This window comes from Lytechinus variegatus, chromosome 13 (assembly GCF_018143015.1).
Source record: "Lytechinus variegatus isolate NC3 chromosome 13, Lvar_3.0, whole genome shotgun sequence".
In the NCBI taxonomy this organism is placed as follows: Eukaryota; Metazoa; Echinodermata; class Echinoidea; order Temnopleuroida; family Toxopneustidae; genus Lytechinus; species Lytechinus variegatus.
This window is the reverse complement of record NC_054752.1, coordinates 14,967,825-14,986,749: the sequence shown is the minus strand read 5'-3', so window position 1 is coordinate 14,986,749 and position 18,925 is coordinate 14,967,825. Positions and strand designations below refer to the sequence as shown.

The window sequence follows — 18,925 nt, the reverse complement described above, 5'->3', positions numbered from 1 at the left end:
GAAATATTGACAGAGATTAATGAAAATTGCTAATTTGTTAAAAATAATCAATATAATGCATAAATTTTGAAATATAAGTGAAATAAATCTACAAACCATGAAATGGAAAAGTATTTTTGAACATATAGATGCGGCCTAGACAATTCAGGGAGGGGGGGGGGGGGGCAAGATAATTATTACCTCATATTTCTCAACTGAATTGCAGGGGTAGCTATAGAGTTACATTATATGGGTCATTGCAGGATAGTTATAGAATTGAATGCAAGTCAATTTGGGTCAAGAAATCAATCAATTTGTTCTTGATTACAATCGATATATGAATTGAAAAAAATAATAGGTACCTGTCAAATAAAATTTTGAGAGCGCGCAGCGCGAGCAGAAAATGTTAATATTCAGACTATAAAACTAAAAATTTTTACAGAGCACTTTTAAAAAAAATCAAACAAGACAAAGACAGTTCGATTTCCAAACGGAAGTTTTTGAATACATTGACTTAAAAAGTTGATATTTTAAACTCCATATATTTAAATCACCTAACAGGCAATGCGAGCGCGAGCGAATATTTAATATAGTGAAGTGAAATATATTTTACCAACTCTCTCATAATCTCATTCTATTCACTCTTCTTCTTTTTCTTCTCTCTTTTCCTTTCTTTTCTTTTTTTCTTCCCCGCTTTATTCTTTTTTGTTTGCTCCGCCAATAGGGGGCGGCCCCCTGCCCCCCCTGGATCCGCCTATGTATCATTGCAAACGCCTATTGGATATACTTAATAATAATGCTTTTAACAGTCATGAGGCTGCACTACATGTTCGGATTTTTTAGTAGCCTCCTACAACTCACCACCAGCCTATTGCATTAATATCATTCTTTTTGTTAACGTAATCAATGTTTCCACTAAATTGCTTACTGTCAGAGAGCGCCTTAGCCGAGAGGCAGCGCTAGTTGGCTGATATACTTTAAAGTCTGGAAAGTCCAGGTTTCGATCTCCGTCCACGGGTACCTCTACACTAGCATGCATTTAATCGACAGTTTTTCCCCTAAACTCAAATAAATGGAAATGCTATATACATCGTTGGTAACTATGTAGGCCTATGTATTTTTTATTTGAATTTCCGTTTGTACCTGATTGCATTATGAATAATAAAACAAAATATCTAAAATATCTAAATATCTTTTAAAAGTTTACTCATAATTTCGAAATGCAAGACAGAAAGTAAATTTTGTAATTGTTAGAAATGGAATAAAACGAAACGAAATGAAACACCTATAAAAGCAAAGTAAAATCAGAGCGCCAGGGCAAAGAGGATTTGTGCCAAGGAAATGACAAGCACGATCACGCCACCAGACGGACCAACGAAGTGACCGCTGTTACAGAGTGAGCCTAGGCAGCACTTCATGTTATAATCCAGACTATTGATACGGACGCTCTTGTCTTCCAGGTAAGGGTGGTTGGCATAGTCACAACTGGCTCCCCGGCTTCTGCACCCCCGCTGGACATCTTCAACACCCTCAATGAAAGTGATAGCACTCTACGGAGTAAAAAAAAACAAAAAAAAACATCACTTTTCCGATCGGCTGCTCGAAGAGTTAATCTTTTTTTTTTGTAGGGGGAGGGTGGTCCAAAAACTGAAGTTTAAGTAAATGTTATAGATTTATTTCTAAAACAAGATTATGTGCTTCATAAAGATTGATGTATGTATTGCATGTATTCAGACCTTGAAACAGCACATTTTATGGACTGTTGTATAGCTTGCTAACGCAAGCGCCAAGCGCGTTCTAAATGTGTTGTATACACTGACCTGAATAGCTTTATGTAGGAAATGAAGATGATAAGTATTTCACTAATCAAATAATATGAGCGCGAAGTCACCCGGACACCCTTGAGCATTTTTGTTTAATTATTAACGTACATAAACCACGCCAATCTTTACACATTGCTCCTATTTATGATTTTTCTATTTTACAGAAGAAATAAATGTTTGGTATGGAATTAAAGCTAATGAAAAATGAAACGTAAGTATATGGACTACATGGCATTCGGACTACATGGCATTCGAATCACCTGCAGATCAAAATTGGGGCACATGAAAGTAATATCTCATGTTTAGAAAACTAACATCTAGCGTATAATAATGTATTATTGGCTGAAAATGATAGTTGAGGGTGTGTATCTTAAGAATCTAGCAGTTGCCACTTTGGCACTTAAAAGCAATTGTTTTAATTGACACCAGTTAAAGGCCACGCCACATTTGTCTCATCCTCTTCCTTGTGACTTTTCTGTTCCTTGAAATAAACATAGGTTTGATATACCCTCTTGAGATAAACACCCTTAACTACCATTTTCAGCAAAAAAAATGCATATAATACGCTACGTGTTTTCTATGCATGAGATGTTTTGCATGTTGTATTCTTTTTTTGTGCCCCAATTTTACATTTAATAATAATAATAATAATAATAACTAGCATTTAGTACGCTCTCCATAGTTAACTATATCACAGCGTTTACAAACAAGTTTAAACAAGAGTACATAATAATTACAATAAAAATACATTCAAAAGAAATTAATCGGAAAAGAGGTATGTTTTTAGAAGTTTCTTGAATTGATCTGAAGAGTTTGATGATTTAATGAAAGTGGGTATGTTGTTCCATTCTTTAGAAGCAGTAACACTGAATGTGCGATCACCTGATTTTGTACGAGTTTTGGGTATGGCAAGCAAATATGGGTCTTTAGATGAACGGAGATTAGGGCGAGTTGGTCTATGGGAAGAAAGGCTATCTTTGATATATTTTGGCATCTGGTTATTAAAGGCTTTGAAGACAAAAAGAAGTAATTTAAAGACAATTCTCTTCTTTACTGGGAGCCAATGAAGAGATTTAAGTAAAGGGCCAGGATCATGACGTCGGTCCACCCTAAAGATAATACGGGCTGCCCAGTTTTGTAAACTTTGTAGGCGCTTCAAATACACTTGGGGAACAGATGTTAATAGGCTGTTACAGTAATCTAATCTGGACAAAATGTGACAACGAACAGCACTGTGGCAGGTTTCTTCAGTTATGTACTTTCTTATCTGCGATATGTTTCTCAGATGGAATCTGACAGATTTACATAATTGATTAACTTGTTCTAACATATTCATATTACAATCAAAGTAAGCACCAAGGTTTCTAACAGATTTGGATGATACAATAGTAGCAGAACCAATACCAAGGCTAACATCACTAAGGGAACGAAGGTTATGACTTGAACCTATGACAAGAAATTCAGTCTTTCCTTCATTGAGTTTAAGTCTGTTATGAGTCATCCAACTACAGATGTCTGTGACACAAGCACAAAGAGTCTTCTTTGCCACATCTACACTGCAAACCTTAGGATCAAATGTTACGTAAAGCTGTATGTCATCAGCATAAGTATGGTAGAAGACATTATGATGACGAGCGATGTCTCCTACAGGTAAGGTGTAGATACAGTAGCCGATCGGCCCGAATACAGACCCCTGCGGTAAGCCTATAGAACTCGCACTACACTGAGATGACTTCCCACCTATTTCTACTTTGGTAGTCCAGTCTGCAAGGTAGGATTTGAACCACTTGAGTGCAATACCGTTGACTCCTAACATGTTTGACATACGAGATATCAAAATTTGCCTGTCGATGGTATCGAATGCTGCTGATAGATCAAGTGACAACAAAAGTGCCATATGACCTTTATCTAAGGAAAACATTATATCATTTTTCACCTTCACTAGAGCTGTTTCCGTACTATGGTGTGGTCTGTATGCCGATTGGTGTTGCTCAAACAGGTCATTATCAGCCATGTGATCCATAAGTCTTCGACATACAACTTTTTCAATGATCTTTCCAACAAAACTCAAATTTGACACAGGTCTATAATTGGAAAGACAGTTCCTGTCGAGTGATGGCTTTTTGAGAAGTGGTCGTATAACTGCAGTTCTCGCTGCCGCTGGAAAGTTTCCTGATGAGAGCGAGGAGTTGACTATCTTGGTTATGATGGGAAGAAGATCTTGGATGTTTTCCTTCAGGAACCATGTAGGAATGGGGTCCAGACTGCATGACTTACTTGCAGAACCCTTGATGATTTTCAATATCTCATCTTCAGTTGTCAGATCGAAACAGACCATAGATGAAGCAAACGGTCTAGATTCAATCGAGGTCCCGGAACAGGAAGTGATATCCCCAAGACTTTCATGAATCTTTTCAATCTTGTTGGTAAAGAATGTAGAAAACTGATTACACAAGGTCTCCGCACAGTCATGGAAAGGAAGACACATATTCTTTCTGTTCAGTAAATAGTCCAATGTCCTGTAGACTTCCTTGGTATCCGAAGAAGAAAGTGCATGTTGAAAGTAGGACATCTTTGTCCTGCAGATCAGATTTGATGTTTCACGCTTTGCAACTAGATAGCTATCGTGATCTATTGCAGACTTGCTTTTCTGCCATTTCCTTTCAGCTCTGCGTCTTTTCCGTCGAGCAAGATGGATCTCCCCGGTGTACCAAGGCATTCTTCTACGTACAGCACAGGTCCTTTCTGTCGATGGAGCCAAGGAATCAATAAGACCACGCAGTGTATCATTGTACCAATCAAAACTATGATCAGTATCCTCATGTTGTGAAAACTTCTGTGTCATCGTTTGAAGGGAATCTCTGAATCTGTCCCTATCAATTGCTTTATAATTACGAGATGTTCTTGTGATCATCTCTTGCTGACTGACAGGGATTGTCAGCTCCAACCTCACTACAGAATGGTCAGACATCAGCATATCCTGCACGCTGCATCTCTTGATTATTGATTCAGATTCTCTGGTGAAAACAAGATCCAGTGTGTGTCCCCGTGAGTGGGTTGGACCTGTAACATGCTGATGTAAGCCGGCCGCTGATATAGCCTGGAGAAAACCATTCACATCTGTCTTAGTAGGATTGTCTATGTGGAAGTTGAAATCTCCAAGCAAAATTAGTTTGCCTGGGATTACATACATATCAGTCAAAAAGGTATCAAATTCACTCATGAAATCCACCAAGGACAGTCCATTTGTGGGTGATGGTGGCGGTCGGTAAACAGCAACCAGATTCAATAGTGAAGAAGATGACGATAACTTGTTCACAACATGGACACACTCAAATGTCCTAAACTCATTCACCAAAGTGCGGGTTTGTAATTTGAGCTCAGATTTGAAGATAACTGTTATGCCTCCCCCACTTCCAATTTTACGTGGAGTGTTGATGAGCGTATATCCAGGTGGGGTACATTCACCCTTGATAACTTGATCGTCATCTTTCAGCCATGATTCTGTGATGACAAATATAGCTAAATCATGTTCAAGAATGTAGTCATACGTGATTAAAGCCTTATTTCTCAGAGAACGTGCATTCCATAAATGTACTTTTGTACCAGACTGAATGTTAGGATCGTGTCTGGGTATCCTCCTCAGATTGTTGTGATTGATGCCACATCTAGAGGTTTTGTTGACAGGCAAACGAGGAGTTATCAATACTGGGATATGCCTCTGCTTCCTTCTCCCTGCTCTCTTACCTCTGTGAAACCTTTGCCTTTTGGCAATCCCGAGAGAACATATATTCTTCCAAACGCCATCCTGAAGTCTGCACCCTCTTAGAAACTGTCTATTCTGGTTGATCTCCAGTAACTTATTTCTATCATATACATGTCGATTTACCTTACATTCTGTTCTCGCCGTGTCACTAGGATTGTAACACTCATCAGTGGTCGTGGTGGTATCAAAGTTCCTTGGTCCAGGGTTCAAGCTAATATCTCCTGATAACAAGAGTTGAAGCTGGAAGGTTGATGTGGCATTAGAATAGTATACTATCCGCATTCCAAGGAACTTCAGCTGTGTATGTGAATTACCTTCTTTAAAACAGCACTTGAATGCATGTACATGGTGGCCAATACAGGGCTCCACTTCATTTCTTCCCATTGTAGACACAATGAGGACAATTGCTATCAAGTTGACCAACTCCATTGTTGTGTTCAGAAGCTATTGATGAAGACAATGGACGGTGTGGATGAGTGAACTTGAAAGCCAAAGTCAAGATACATGGAGGACATGCATATAATGGTGGTTCAGCAATGAAGTCAAACTGCAAAAACTAGATCCATACAGATTTTCCAATGTAGGCCATCAAACAGATCCAAACTAGTCTAGGGTGATCCTGACGATATATATTACAAACTGATATAGTAAAAATAGCATTCAAACAATAATAATGTGACAAAATCAGAAATATTCTGGAGCTCAGAAAGGGACTGCCTGTTAGGCGCCTCTATACATTGTCCTTGAAGACCTTAAATGACCTTTGAATGAACTGCACATGATCCATGTATTTAAATTTGATTTTTATATTATATAGCTTATATGTTTTCTGTAAAATATGAAATTCATAAATGAGATCTCTCTCTCTCTCCTGTATTCTTCCTCCGCTAAGGTCGGAGATCAACGGCGCCGTTGGAAGGGCCGCTATTCATTTAAGGCTCTAGTAGATGCAATCATGAAGTACTGAGTAGGTTTTGACGAGTTGTGTGGAGGTTGCGTAAGTAGTATAGAATAAGCGTATGTAATTAGGCTTTTATGTTGCTGCTAATACGCCCCGACTCTACAAAAAGAGCAGGGGTAGATTCAAAGCATGGTCCAAACTGCTTGGTGTTGGGATTAGCCTTAACCCGCTGGATAAGGTCCTGTCGGACAGGTGCTAGGGCTGGACAGGTAGCAACCAGATGTTCCACATCCTCGCAGGCTGACATGCACAGACGACAGCAATCATCAGGTGCTTTGCCAATCTTGGCGAGCCGGACTTGGGTCAGATAGACTTGGCAAGAGATATCTGAGCACCATTGGCGGCGGAAGCAAAAAATTTTAGGAGGGGACAACCAAAATTTTTTTGACAAGCAAAAAAAAAAAAAAAAGATTCTCAACCCAAAAATTTTCAGGGAGGGCGTAGGAAAATAAATTGACAAGCAAAAAAAAAAAAAAAAAAAAAAAAAAAAGGTCATCAACTAAAAATTTAGGGGGGGGACCGTCCCCCCTCCCCAAATTTAGGGGGGGACACGTCCCCCCTGTCCCCCCCACTTCCGCCGCCTATGCTGAGCACGGATGGTGATGGCTGACCGCAGACTTGGATTGGAAATGTGCCCGGGGTACAGATCCTTCGCCTTTGGTTTGGGTGTTCTAGTCCACAAGGACAAGGATGTCTTCTTGGTGAGGGCGTTATGCTGTCTAGCCTCGGACACCTGGATCACTGCCGACTGAACCGTTCGTTTCCATAGATGGTAGTTAGGGGGATTCCTTACAAGTTCATCAAGTGGGGGAAGGCTAAGTTGTTGAAGTGCATTACGCCATTCTTGTATGGATTTGGTGTTGGCACAGATACCATGAAGAAGCATCCTTCGTTCTATCCTGTCCATGTCGGTGCTCAAGATCTGTCCCAGAAGTAGGAGCTTTTCTTGGGTAACCAACAGGCTAATTGGGATTATGTCAGTGAGAAGATATACTGCTTCGTCAGCTGATGTTGTTGGTAGACCCAGAATCCGCTTAAATAGGTGAATCTGTGCCTTGTCTAGGCGATTCAACATTGCCCTTGAGAAGGGAATGCTGGAGCAGCCGAAGATCATCCTGGGAACACAAAACGTTTTCCATAGTTTTGCAGCAACATGGGGAACTACCCTTGCTCCTAGTGGTGAGGTTCCCACAAGGGCATAAAATGCTCTGTATCCCTTTGCGATAGCATCAGCAGCGTAATCATACTGAAGATTGTCCGTCCTGATGATGCCAAGGTGCTTGTGTGAGGAGACCTGTGCAATCGGTTCACCATTGATCTGCCAAGAGTTGTCACTGCTCTGAAGGTCTTGGTTGAGCACGATGATTGCACTCTTGGAGGGGTTGATTTTATACTTCCACTCCTGAGTGTAATGAAGAGTGACATTCAACATCTGCTGCAGTTCCATGGGCTCATTGCTAAGAAGTGCAATGTCATCCGCTAAGGCTATGACCCCAACATATAGGTTGCCAACTGAGCATCCAAGATGACCCTCCCTCAGACGCTTAATGAGGTCGTCGATGTAGAGAGTGTACAGCATGGGGGAGAGCACTCCCCCCTGCCTTACTCCTTGGAGGACAGGAAAGGAGGGACCAACTTCATGTTTCCAGAAAACCTTGCTTGAGCAGTTGTAAAATTCAGAAATGGTATCAAGCAGCACTGTAGGTGGATGAGTCGCTGCTATCTTCGAAAGGAGACCATCTTGCCAGACCCTGTCGAATGCTTTCTGGGCATCCAACATAGCTATGTACAAAGGTTGGTTGAGGGACTTGTACATTTCGATGACAAGGTCAAGTGCTTTACCTGTAAGAGTACAGGACCTCTCTCGTTGGAAGCCAAATTGCAACGGGTCTGGTATTTGGTGTTCTTGTAAGTGTTGGGAAAGTTTGGGCTTTACCAACAACTCCAACAGCTTCCCTAAGACTGGAGTCAGAGTGATACCCCTGTAGTTTCCTGGGTCTGTTGGATTCTTGTTCCCACCTTTGAAGAGAGGGATGACAAGGCCATCTTTAAGACTGAGAGGAATGTGCTTCAGGTGTATCATCCAGTTCATCATGATGAGGATAAGGATCCTAGTGGTGCAACCAGTGTACATTAGGTGCTCAGGAGAGATGTTGTCCGGACCACTAGCTTTGCCAGGCCTCAAGGAAGAGATGGCCAGGGACAGCTCCTTCGAGGTGAAGAGATGGTCAAGCCCTTGTGGATGATGTATAATGAGGGAGTCTATATTCTCAGGATGTGTTGGATTCAGAACCTGTGTAGGACTGGAGACAGATGGGGTGGCAAGGTCCTGGAAATGCCGAGTCCATCCCTGAATGATATCGGGCCCAGAGTAGGTGAGGCCTCCAAGGTTGAGTTGGTGCACATCAGAGCCAGGGCCTTGTTCTTTCACTAGAGTATAGAACAGCCTGTCGTTGTGTTCGTCGGCTTCCTCAATTCTTGACAGAAGACCATTCCTGCAGGCAGCTCTTGCCTGCCTAAGCTTAGCACGAAAGGCTTTTTTCAAATTGGCAGATAACACACCAACTGGACTGTTCTTGTCCTCTCCTGATCTTTTCCAGTCTTTCCACATGTTGATGTGCCTTTGATAACTCTCCTCCACTTCGGGACTCCACTCAGTCTTCCCTTTCCCTCTACCGTTCCCTTGTGTGTGAGGAAGATTCATCGTGTAAACATGGGCGTGGCTTATGACGTCAATAGAAAAAAAATGTTAAAGGGTGCCCCTCGAATTTTCGAAGTAGTTATCCTATACTACTACTTTGAGCAAAAAAATATAAATGCATATATTATACCCAAACTAACGGTCATGTCAAGATTTCGGTTGACTATTACTTGACTATTAGCTATTTCATAAATGAGGGCGCAAAGTGCACTTTCAGCTCACGTGTGAGCTGAAATGTGTTTATATACTGACTCGAAGACCAATGTTTTAAGTACTATTCAAACTGGGGAAAATCATGAGGGGAGGGGGGGCATGAAGAGGGTAATATGTCAGTAAATGAATAATGCCAGTGCGAATCGTGAGCGTAAGTTTTGTAGATTATATAAAAAGAAATTGAGACAGTTTAGACCAATTTTGTAATCATGGGCATTATATCACTAAACAAAACAAGGAAATATCATAGCGAAATTTAATATGTCCTCAGTAAATATTAAAAGGAAGAAGAAGACTGAAAATATGGAAGAGGAATACATTCAAGGAGGAGTACGAGGAGGAGGCGAATAAAAGGTGAATAAGAAGGAATGGGGAAATAAACATTGAAGAGTATCATAATATCCCAGATGTAATCACAACTAATGATACTCACATAACAAAGACCCTGGCAAAATGAGTACCTCACTCCTTCCCCCGCTGAATTGAAACTCAATCCGCAACTGGGGTTGAAATTACCGGTGTATGGTATTTCGCTGTGACGGCATTCGTAACATGTTTGGCCCATTCGTTGCTCAGAGATGATATCATCCACAGAATCACTGTTGCACAAGTCGGTGTCACAACATTGTCGACAATCAGAAGGCCTTGTGCAGCCTCGATCGCATTCTGACGCAATTTGTGAAGGGGTAGCCTCAAAGCAATCCCGAACAATGTCGTAAGTTTGAGACGACAGCGATATGAATGTCTGTGGAATATGAGTAAGAAAGAATCAACTATGCGCATTAACACAGCTTCACAAATAACGTATTTTTTCGTCGAAAATAACTTGACTGCAATAAAGCATTGTAATAGTGGATTATAATGTCGATGGTATTTTCAGCATTATGCTTTATTAATTTAAATCAAGTATTTGTTGAGGTGGATTTGGCCTGGCTCTTAAAGAGTTAATAGAGCTTCACAAATGACGTATTTTTTCGTCGAAAATAATTTGACTGCAATAAAGCATTGTAATAGTGGATTATAATGTCGATGGTATTTTCAGCATTATGCTTTATTAATTTAAATCAAGTATTTGTTGAGGTGGATTTGGCCTGGCTCTTAAAGAGTTAATAGAGTTTCATAATTTTTTTCGTCAAAAATAATTTGACTGCATAAAGCAATTTAATAGTGGATTATAATGTCGATGGTATTTTCAGCATTATGCTTTATTGATTTAAATCAATTATTTGTTGTGATGGATTTGACCTTTAATCGACCTACATAAGGACACGTTTGCACCCATGTTTTGATATCCATAAAAAGATAATAACTTTTTTATAATCATTAGAAAAAATGAAGTGAGAAAATTACATTGCCCGGTAGTGGCGTAATAAACCAAAGATTTCCAAGTGTCAGATATGGAGCAGCGGGAAAAATTAAAATAAAAAGAAAATTTGACATTTTATTACAAAATCCAAGTTTCGGATAGATTTTGACATAATATATTCAGAAAAAATGATCTCACAATTTACCGTTCTCTCGAGTCCTTTTCTGTTTTTGAGGATGTCGTGCTTTGGGCGGACAAGCCCCTCTCATGCCCCCATCCCCTCTCTGAACGCAACTTCGGACCGGGATTTGAACCTCACACCCTTTCTTTCATGCTTGACCAGTGCTCTGCCAATAGAATACTGGCGTTTTTGCAGTGCATCCCAAGTGAGGTATTGAGCCTCATAATCAAGACGAGTCGATGTAGCAAACAAAAAATAAAAAAATTCTATGATTTTTTTAAATAGTATTTTCTATCCAACCAATTATTAAATAATTCCTTGTCTTTTGATATACTCACGACACAAGTTCCAGTGCAGTTTCTGTCAATGTCGACGAAATCGTCGGTTGGGCTGGGTGCTGAGCAGTTGGTCGACTCAAAGACACCTTCTAGCTCATCAAAAGGCACATTATTCTCGCTGCAGGTATAGCACGACACGGCACTTGACAATGTCAGGCATCCTTATGAATAATGATAATCATGATAATAATAATAATAGTAATAATTAATAATAATAACAATGATGATTATAATAATAATAACAATAACAATAGTAATAATAAAAGTAATGAATAATAATAATGATAATGATGATGATAATAATAATGATAATAATGATGATAACAATAATAATAATGATAACATAATGTGTTTTTATTACCCTTCTCCAATCTAAATGCTGAGCGCTGAGCAAGAAAAAGACATTTTTTTAATAAGTCTTTGGTATAACTCGGCCAAGGATCGAACCCACAACTTCCCGTTCATGAGGCGAACACTCTACCATTGAGCCGACATTCGTTGCGGGTTAAAAAAAATCGAGAGAGCGAAGCAAGCGAGCAAAAAATGTGATAGATTTTGACAAACTATTACACAAAAACGGTATCATATTTCACCCTTTCCCCATTTTTGATAATATGCATATTAAAAAAGGAATGCTTAAATATTCTCACAAATGTAATCGAAATCGTGAAATACGAGGCAAAATGGCGTCCTGGGAAGGGTCGTACAGGACGCGTGACAAATTGCTGAAACACGGGACTGTCCCTTGAAATCCGGGACGTACGTCTGGTAACCCTGACACTCAGAAAAGACTGAAGGGGGGGGGGGTATGAAGGAGAAATAAGAACGTCGAGAATTCAGATATAAGTGACGTTACTTTATGTCCAATTGAGAAAATATTTGGATTCAAAATGCCCCCTCCCGTCCACTCATCCCCCCATATACATGAAACAAAATGGGTTGAATTGATCTATTTTCCAATAAATATAAATTCGATGCTCATTAGTTATTAAGTGTACAGATTAAACAAAATCATGATGACGATGATAATAACAGCAATTAAAATGCAATAAGCAATAACTATCTCATTTTGTGATGTATACACATTGGGATAATACGATAAAAATATCGAGCAATAATGATGTCGGTCACAGCTGCTGGGTACGATGATATGGCGGTGGGGGGGGGGGCTTCCTACCCATTCAAGTCAACCTACAAGATTGCCCACGTCTTACCCTACTGTGAAATGTTTGAATCGAGTCCGGCACATATCTGCATTTCATTTATATATTTTTGTCATTGTCATTATGATTATTAAAGGTCAAGTCCAAACAAAATATGTTGATCTGAATAAATAGAGGAAAAAATCAAACTAGCATAATGCTGAAAATGTCATCAAAATCGGATGTAAAATAAGAAAGTTATGGCATTCTGAAGTTTCGCCTATTTTTCACAAATATTCACAACTCAGTGACATACAAATGAGTCAGTCGATGATGTCCATCACTCACTATTTCCTTTTTTTTATTCTTTGAATCATACAATATTTCATTTTTTTTTTACATATTTGGCAATTAGGGACAGCTTGACTGAACCATATAGTATTAAACAATGCTCATTCCACATGTTCAGGGAGGAATTAATCGTTGTTTATTAATGAGAAGAACATTAGAATATTTCATATAATAAAATACAAAAGAAATAGTGAGTGGGTGACGTCATCAGTCTGCCAATTTGCATACCGACCAGGATGTGCATATAACTGTTTTGTGAAATTAAGGGAAACTTTAAAATGTCATAACTTTCTTATTTTACATCCGATTTTGATGAAATTTTCAGTGTTTTGCTTGTTGGATATTTCTCTGTTTTTAATCAACTTTTTGTTGGGGTGGACTTGCCCTCTAAGTATATTAGTATTGTTTTTAAACTTGATATACTTGGTTTATTGATTCACTAATTAAAATGGTTGATTGTTTACCCTTTTATTAGAAATTTATACCCCCATGATGGCCCATGCAAGCATACACATTTCTAAAACCTGTAACGGATAACTTTTACTCCGCAATCAAGTTCAAAATCATATCTAGTTATTCCCAGCAGAAAAAAAAATATAACATCAAATCATATAGCACTACCGTACAGAGGGAGGGAGGTTTGTGATGCAAGGATCCAAAACATATTCACGGTCAAGAGAAAAGGGAGAAAATGGAGAAAAAGAGGGGGTACTTTGAATTCGGATTATTGTGTCAAAATCTATCACAAAATTATATTTTTGGTATAAAAAAGGCCCTAATTTTTGCTCGCACGCTTCGGTCACTCAATCTAAGACATTCATAGTGCCCCTATATAAGCTTCCCATCAAAATACGCTGGCACCGCCCGTACGGCCGGCCTTGCCATTTTTTTTAATTTAATTTAAATATTCAAATTTATGTCATTTTAATTCTCGAGGTTTTTAAGTTTCGCTCTATTGTTATTTTGCCATTTAAGGTTGCCATGGACCTATACGGTGACCGTGAAACCGAAAGATTTCCATATAATCTGAAAGATTTATGGCATTTTTTTAATAATCTGGTTTTTATTGATTGATATTTAGAGAGTTATGAGTGATCCAAGGCAATCAGGATTTATCTCCTAATCATAGACCTCCTTGCAATATACAGTTCTTCAAGGAAATACATTTCACGCATGGTTGTGCCTAAACATTAATTAGATAAAGGCATGGTCAACCGCCCGAGCGTTGTTGGAGCGGTCATGGAGCGGTAAGGAAAGAGGGCCGAATTCCCGAATTTCGCTCACAAAATTGGGGAAAAAATCGAAAAAAAAACAAAAAAACAATCGAAATCGAAAATGGTGAACGGTAGCGAGCGGTGATGATTTTTTTTCCCCTCCGCTCCACGACCGCACCAACAACGCTCGGGCGGTGTGACCATGCCTCCCCCCCCCCCCCAATTTTGTGAGCGAAATTCGACCCCCTTTCCCTACCGCTCCACGACCGCTCCAACATCGCTCGGGCAGTGTGACCAGGCCTTTAGATAGGACAGGATCGTAAACGTATGTTTTAAGGCCACAGCACATCTTACGATTGATCCGATATCCGATTTTGGAATAAAACGTATAGTAGAATTTGATGTTCTTATTGAGACATGGAATATCTTACTGTGTAATATTTCAAATCATCGTACAAATACCTGTTTAAATCTGTGACTATGCTATCATCCTTACTATAATAAAAGTCAATTTAATATCTCGTATATGACGTCATAGCAACGATTTGAAACCAATTTGGCCTTTACTCCATAATTGTTATATTAACATTCCTTCAGTTTATTTGAACCTCAAATAATAATCATAGTTTTCATTCATATTTTCAGAAAGGTGGCTATAAATGAGACTTGTTCCAAAATCGGATTGTGGACCAGTCTTAACATTTAGTTATTTTATTTATTTATTAGAACATATTTAATCAGGTGGAAAAGATCAGCAAAAACTGTTTTTCATCAATGACCTGATGAAAACATAAAAAACAACATAATCATCGTATCATACATGAAAATAAAGTCAAAATCTAAGTAAAAGATAACAATAAATAAACAAATATTGTTACTTATATGATAATATGAATCAAATAATGTTTTAAGTTATCAAAAGGAAACAGTTACTGATTTTAAAACGACTAATTGTATTATTTATTCGCTGATAAAAACACCGAACAATGAAATAACTATGGCATTATGTTAATGGCAATCGTGCAGTTATAAATGTATATCTAACTATAAAATATCAAAGGGTTAAGATCAATACAATGTTAAGGCCCGGTCCCACTGGGGGAAGTTGAATTACGCATGAATTGCGAATACAAATTTCAGTCATTCGTTGTCATCCGCATTAAATTTGGCAAAAAAAAAAATATTCGCTTTAAAATTGCGGATACATAAAAGATGAACAGCGAACAAATTACGATTAAAAGCGGAAATATCACGAATAAAAACGAATTACCTTGCGAATGCTATTTTACGAGGGATGTTGCTTGTAAAATTGTGGAATGTATTGCAGACATTGCGAAAATGTAACGAAAGTAATGCGGAAGTATAACACATGTATTGCGGACAAAAATAGGATGCTAAACGATTATTGCGGAAGTATTACGTATGCATAGAGAATGCAATGCGCACGTGGTGCGGAAACAACGGTCGCATTGCGAATGTGATACATTTGAATCGAGACCATGTAAAAGAAGAGCACTCCACTCTTCAGCGTCATTATCTTTATCAACATTGTAGAAAGTAGCAACATGTCAACAAGAGCCAAATCAAGAGAAAAGAAGAAACAAAAGAAAAGCAAAGTTGGAGAGAGGGCTCCGTCACCAGTACCACCTCCTCCACAATCCCCAAGGTCACCGAGTCCACCTCCAGAAGACCTCCCTGGAGCAGAATGCAAGTCTTCAGTATCAGCCTGACTGTGTCGGCATGGTGCTGCATGGTGGTGAGAAGGACTTGGAATCTATTCGCCATGATACCAAATGTGTTCTCGACGACTCTCCTGGCCCTCGACAGCCTGTAGTTAGTAGTCAGGGCCTTTGCACTGTATGGCTTCATTAGGTATGTTCTCAGAGAGAAAGCATCGTCGCCCACAATGAAGTATGGGACATCTTGGGTGTCATTGGGTAAGGGATCTGGATTTGGCCAACCCATAATGTCGCCGTTCTCGAGACCTTGCTTCAGCTCACTTTGGTTGTATATTTGAGCATCTGATGCGGAACCGTTTCCTGATACGTCAGCCCAAAGAACCTTGTCGTCAGAACTGACCAGGGCAACTAAAATGATACTGAAAAAGCCCTTGTAGTTGTAATATTCCGAGCCTGAGTTTGGGGAGCTTTGCATGCCACATGCTTGCCATCAATCGCGCCGATTGTGTGAGGAAAGTTCCACCTCTGCAACCAGTCATTGGCAATTTCACGCCATTCTTCATCGTTGGTAGGGCAAGTCATCTGTTCATCAATGTACTCTTCTGATATGGCTGTACATACTTCTCTGACAACTTTGCTGATTGTGTTGTGAGAGACCCTCCAACCGTACTGCATGTCCCTGTATTTTGAACCAGAGGCAAGATGGCGTAGGGTTATGGCCACTTTTAGTCCAGGCTCTAAGTTCGCTCTGAAGTTGGTCTGTGTCTTGAGCAGTCGAGGAGTGAGCCGGCTCACCAGTTCGTCAAACATGTCTGGGGGCATTCTCATAAAGTTCTGGAAGGCACGTGGATCTTCGTTACGCAGCTCCACCATCAATCTATCGTACATGCCCAGATATTGTCTTCTGCCAATCCAAGGTCTCACCCAGACAGCTCTTTGATTTCTCCTTCGCTTTCTTTTCCGTATTTGGATCAAACGTTGAACTTGGAAGAGAAGATTGTTATGTTGTTGGATGGCTGCAACTATCAAATGTCCGTGATGATCCATGGCAACATCCTATATTCTACACAACTGTTCTTAAAATGACGGTCAAATTTCATTTTCTGTTACATTTATATAGTAATCTGGGTTTACGATGAATGTTTGCTGTGTACTCGCAAATTGTTTGCGAAACAGTCGTAATACAAACGCACTATTCGTGACCAGTCTGTAAGCATTCTTTATAAATTATTATAGCTTGGTATAAAGTCGTATTAGGCACGCTATGCATTCGTTTCGCATTCTATCCCAGTCCGCTACTTATCCGCAATCCCATGTCCGTTGCGGATATCACAGGATAACTGCGAAAGTTCAGCGCATACATTGAGTATGCATTGCGTATGCATTGCGCATATAAACCGGATGATTTCCGCTCCCAGGAGTTTTGGGCAGCCCAAAACTCCTGGGAACGGAAAAATGTGCCTTTGCGGATGATTACGGACATGTGCGGAAAATAACCGTCTTAAAACAGCATACTTTACGAATATTGCGGATGTTTAGCGTCTGTAATCAAATTTTATCCGCAATTTATGCGCAATCCATCCTAAATGTCACTGGGACCGGGCCTTTAAAGAGGATTAAGGGAATATAAAACAAGGTATGCGCGCGATTGCCTTTAGAAAGTGCATTTATTAATCAAAACTGTGATTAAGTTGTGATAAAGAAGTAGTTGACAGATCTTGATTTCATTTTATTGATCACTCTGTATAAAGAAATTTCATCACCGATGGAAATAGCAAAGATTTTTTTTGAATTAGAAATTAAGGCAAGATTCTGAAAAAACAAGTACAAGATTACTTGTAATCTGATTCAAAGCTTCCAAAGCAGCCTAATATTTCGTCATCCGTCATTTCGACTGCCTTCTCCAGGGGCGGATCCAGGATTTTCCAAAGAGGGAGGGGGGGGGCAAATTTTTCGGAGGAAAATTTTGACAAGCCCCCCCCCCAAAAAAAAAAGTTTTCAACCACAAATTAAGGTTTCGTGCCGGAAAAATTTGACAAGCAAAAAAAAAGAAAGAAAAAGGTTTTTAACCACAAATTAAGTGTTCTTCTTACCCCAAAAAAATTGACAAGCAAAAAAAAAAGGTCTTCAATTATCAATTAATGGCATGTTTACATAACATTTTTTTTTATTTTGCTCCTCAAAAGGGGGATGGGCACGTGCCCCCTGTGCCCCCCTGGATCCCCGCCTGGCCCTCTCTCGTCTTGTGCACAAGTACTGACAAAGAAAAATAGCCGCTGGCCCACCAGCCATCCAATCCAATTATTCTAGTTCGTACTTACCTGCAAATACGAATAAAACAAGGAGACCCATGGCTAGTTTATCACTTGAAGACAATCGAGCAGTCCTTTATTTTGTGTGTTCTTTCTATACAGGCAATTAAAACAAACATTGTGATTTAATTATTAATGCAGTTCAAAAAGTTTTATTAAAATAAATGCCAAACATGAAAGTAAACCATTGATGTAAAACTTCTTCACTTCAATGTACAATTCTATAACCAAGAATGTGTATATCATGTTCAAAATACAACGCATTGCTTCAATCAACATTATCAAACTTAGGTTCGTTAGGTTCATTTATGTTCGTCACTATTTTCTTTTATCTTCTGTACATCTCTTATTTTAATCTTGTTATACTGTGTCTACAACTTATATGTTAATGTTAAATGTTTTGGACCCCACGGAAGACCAGCGTCTCTGTGCCAGTCACGCTGAATGTGGGCTATCCACCGTATTTTATTGTATATAATTGTGCTTTTAATACGGAAATAAATACTACTACTACTACTACTAGGTTGCCACAAACTTGATAAATGAAATGAAAAAGAAAGTACAATGTCAAAAGTTCGGACTTTGACTTGAAATTATTGTTTGTTCAACCCATAGTTTACACATTAATCTATCCTCTTAACCCAAACATCCTGCTTTAAATGTCTTTTAATGATAGTCATAAAATATTCATGATTTTGCTAAAAGAATCTCTAAGTATCATTTAAAGGACAAGTCCACCCCAACAAAAACTTGATTTGAATAAAAAGAGAAAAAATCAACAAGCATAACACTGAAAATTTCATCAAAATCGGATGTAAAATAAGAAAGTTATGGCATTTTAAAGTTTCGCTTATTTTCAACAAAATATTTATATGAACGAGCCAGTTACATCCAAATGAGAGAGTTGATGACATCACTCACTATTTCTTTTGTATTTTATTATATGAAATATGAGATAT

At 39.0% G+C, this 18,925-nt stretch overlaps 1 protein-coding gene across 1 annotated transcript; it reads right to left on the bottom strand.

The window, feature by feature from the left end:
• Positions 1-660: 660 nt before the first annotated feature.
• Positions 661-18,060, bottom strand: LOC121426416. Its single transcript, XM_041622712.1, has 4 exons — positions 17,976-18,060; positions 11,269-11,429; positions 9,877-10,188; positions 661-1,529 (listed from the first exon to the last, which is right to left on the bottom strand). The coding sequence occupies exons 1-4, from the start codon at positions 18,004-18,006 to the stop codon at positions 1,284-1,286; spliced, it is 750 nt and encodes a 249-aa protein (XP_041478646.1). The 5' UTR covers positions 18,007-18,060; the 3' UTR covers positions 661-1,283.
• Between the last annotated feature and the right edge of the window lie 865 nt (positions 18,061-18,925).